The sequence below is a fragment of the Lupinus angustifolius genome, unplaced genomic scaffold (assembly GCF_001865875.1).
Source record: "Lupinus angustifolius cultivar Tanjil unplaced genomic scaffold, LupAngTanjil_v1.0 Scaffold_531, whole genome shotgun sequence".
Lineage (NCBI taxonomy): Eukaryota > Viridiplantae > Streptophyta > Magnoliopsida > Fabales > Fabaceae > Lupinus > Lupinus angustifolius.
The window spans coordinates 116391-120065 of record NW_017727883.1 but is presented as its reverse complement, the minus strand read 5'-3'; the positions used below and the strand labels follow the sequence as shown (position 1 = coordinate 120065).

Below are 3675 nucleotides of genomic sequence, written 5' to 3'. Positions count from 1 at the left end.
TATTTCCATTTTCTCTTCTAGGCGAAGCTCGGGAATGGCTGAAATCTCATCCAACTCAAAGCTTAACCAGTTGGAGCGATTTGGAAACGAAGTTTTTAACTAGATTCTTCCCTCCAGCTCGCTATGTGCAAGCAAAGTTTGAGATATCAACCTTCAGGCAGGGTATGGATGAAGCATTCTATGAAGCTTGGGAACGTTTCCAATTGTTGTTGAGAAAATGCCCCAACCACGGACTCGAAGATGTGGATCAGCTTAATATATTCTGCAATGGGTTGGTACCTGATACCAAGATGATCTTGGATGCGTCAGCAGGTGGAACAATAATGGACGCAGATGCTGAACAGGCCAGAAGAATAATCAACGCTCTATCGTCTACAGATAGGCAAGCACAGCATAACAGGAGAACAGTGCAACAAAAGCGGGGAATGCATGATTTGAATACATCAGATGCTATTCTAGCACAGAATAAGATTCTTACTCAACAAATCGAAGCACTCACCAAGCAGATGGCAAGGTTACCTCAACAACTCAATGCTGTGCAGGTTTCTCCACATCAACAAACATTCAGATGTGATTTCTGTGGGGGTGATCATGCTAATGGCTATTGTTCAATGCCAAGCAACAATGCAGAGGAAGTACAATATGTCAACAACCAACCTCGACAAGGTAATTTCTCTAATAATCCTCCTTATAATAATCAATTTTCGCAGGGTTGGAGAGGCAATCAAAATCAAAGTTATGGTTGGAGACAAGAAGCAGGAGCATCAAACAGGCAACCACCATTCCAACAGAATCAACACCCTCCGTTGCACGAAAGACAGACCAAATTAGAAGATACCTTTGAGAAATTCATGCAAATGTCAATGACAAACCAAAAGAATACAGAAGCCGCGATCAGAAATCTGGAAACTCAAGTGGGGCAATTGGCTACACAGATGTCAGAGCAGCATTCGGATCGTCAACAGTTTTCAGCCAACACTCAAACCACTCCCAAAGAACACTGCAAAGCTATTACTACTAGGAGCGGTATAGTGATCGGGCAAGGTAATGGTGATAATCTACTTGTAGACGAGGAAGTACTGAAAGAGACAGAAAAAGAAAAATCAGACGAGGGAGAAAATAGTGAGCAAAGTCAAGACAAGCAAAAGAGTGATCTCCCACAGATAAAAAAATCTTCCGTATCCAAAGAATCCTTCAAAGAAAGACAAAGAACGGCAATACATGCGCTTCATGGATATATTCAAGAATCTTCAGATTAACATACCATTCATGGAAGCTATGGAACAAATGCCGACATATGCCAAATTCATGAAGGACCTTCTAACCAGAAAGAAAAAGTTTTCAGAAGAAACAGTGACACTTGAAGCAGGCTGCAGTGCAATAATTCAAAAATCTCTGCCACAGAAAACCAAAGATCCAGGCAGCTTTACAATTCCAGTCAAAATTGGAGAGCTAGCTGTAGGGAAAGCATTGCTGGATTTGGGAGCTAGCATCAATCTGATGCCACTGTCCATGTTACGGAGAATTGGAGATTTAGAAATCAAGCCTACAAGGATGACTTTGCAGCTCGCAGATCGATCAATGAAGTTTCCATATGGAGTTGCAGAAGATGTCCTGGTTAAGGTTGACAAACTGGTGTTTCCGGTTGACTTTGTGATTATGGACATTGAAGAGGATGCAGAGGTTCCTTTGATTCTCGGGCGACCTTTCATGAAAACTGCTCGTGTGATTATTGATGTAGATGATGGTAAACTAAAAGTTCGAGTTCAAGATGATGAAGTAAACTTCAACGTCTTTGAAGCCATGCACCATCCGAAAGATAGACAACAATGCTTCAGAGTTGATGTTCTTGAAAAATTATGTCTGACAAGGAATTTTCAGTCGCACAACAGGTGTTCATTGGAGAAAGCTTTGATTGGTGCAGTGGAAGATGCGAATGAAAAGGAAAATGAGGAAATCGAAAGGTGTGTAGCAGAATTAGATGCAAACATCATGGTATTGAATCCGCAGGTTCGATCAGAACAGCTACCAGCAAATCAACAAAGTGAAAGTCAGAAATTAGAGCTGAAATTGTTACCCGCACACCTGAAATATGTGTTTTTGGAAGGAGAAGACAGAAAACCAGTGATAATCAATAGCACTCTATCATCTGATGAGGAGCGGAAGCTGATTGATGTTTTGAGAGCAAATAAAGGAGCCATCGGATGGACCTTATCTGATCTGAAGGGAATCAGTCCCTCTTATTGTATGCACAAGATCCATATGGAGCAGGACTACAGACCAGTGGCACAACCTTAGAGACGCCTTAATCCTACAATGAAAGAGGTGGTGAAGAAAGAGGTGATGAAACTATTGGATGCCAGAATGATATATCCGATTTCTGACAGTACATGGGTTAGTCCAGTTCAGGTTGTCCCGAAGAAAGGAGGAATGACAGTGGTGCAGAATGACAAGAACAAGCTGATTCCGACCAGAACAGTCACTGGATGGCGGATGTGTATTGATTACAGAAAACTCAATCAGGCTACTCGAGAGGATCATTTTCCATTACCATTCATGGATCAGATGATTGAAAGGTTAGCAGGCCAAGCATTCTATTGTTTTCTGGATGGATACTCAGGCTATAATCAGATCACAGTGGATCCAATGGATCAGGAAAAGACAGCCTTTACATGTCCTTTCGGAGTTTTTGCATATAGGAAGATGCCTTTTGGTTTGTGCAACGCACCGGCTACCTTTCAAAGATGCATGCTTGCCATTTTTTCTGATCTGGTGGAAAACTGCATTGAGGTGTTTATGGATGATTTCTCAGTTTTTGGATCGTCATTCGATTGCTGCTTGGAAAATCTGAACATTGTACTAAAGCGATGTGTTGAAACCAATCTCGTTCTTAACTGGGAGAAATGTCATTTTATGGTAACCGAAGGTGTGGTATTAGGGCAGAAAATCTCTTCTCGAGGCATTGAAGTCGATAGAGCAAAAGTGGAAGTGATTGTAGAACTGCCTTCGCCAACAAATGTGAAAGGAATAAGGAGTTTCCTTGGTCATGCAGGTTTTTATAGGCGTTTCATAAAAGATTTTTCGAAAATTGCAAAACCACTCAGTAATTTATTAAATAAAGACATCACTTTTCATTTTGATGCTGAGTGTCTAAACGCTTTTGAAATGCTTAAACAAAAACTTGTTTCTGCTCCTGTGATAGTCGCACCTGATTGGCAGTTAAATTTTGAACTTATGTGCGATGCCAGCGACTATGCAATTGGAGCTGTATTAGGACAAAGGAAATCTAAAGTTTTTCATGCGGTTCATTATGCCAGTAAGGTTTTAAATGAAGCACAAATTAATTATGCAACAACAGAAAAAGAATTACTGGCAATTGTATATGCATTGGAAAAATTTAGATCATATTTAATTGGTTCAAAAGTTATTATTTACACTGACCATGCAGCAATCAAGTACTTACTAACAAAATCTGATTCCAAACCCAGATTGTTGCGATGGATTTTGCTTTTGCAGGAATTTGATCTGACAATCAAAGACAAGAAGGGAAGTGAGAATTATGTTGCGGATCATTTATCCCGGCTTGTGAATCAGGATGTGACCAAGAAAGAAGCTGAAGTGATGGAAGAGTTTCCTGATGAAAAACTCCTGTTGATACAAGAGCGGCCCTGGTTT

At 40.6% G+C, this 3675-nt stretch overlaps 1 protein-coding gene across 1 annotated transcript; it reads left to right on the top strand.

Moving 5' to 3' along the window:
- Positions 1-1269: 1269 nt before the first annotated feature.
- On the top strand, positions 1270-2298 carry LOC109341625. Its single transcript, XM_019579567.1, has one exon. The coding sequence runs from the start codon at positions 1270-1272 to the stop codon at positions 2296-2298; it is 1029 nt and encodes a 342-aa protein (XP_019435112.1).
- Positions 2299-3675: the final 1377 nt, after the last annotated feature.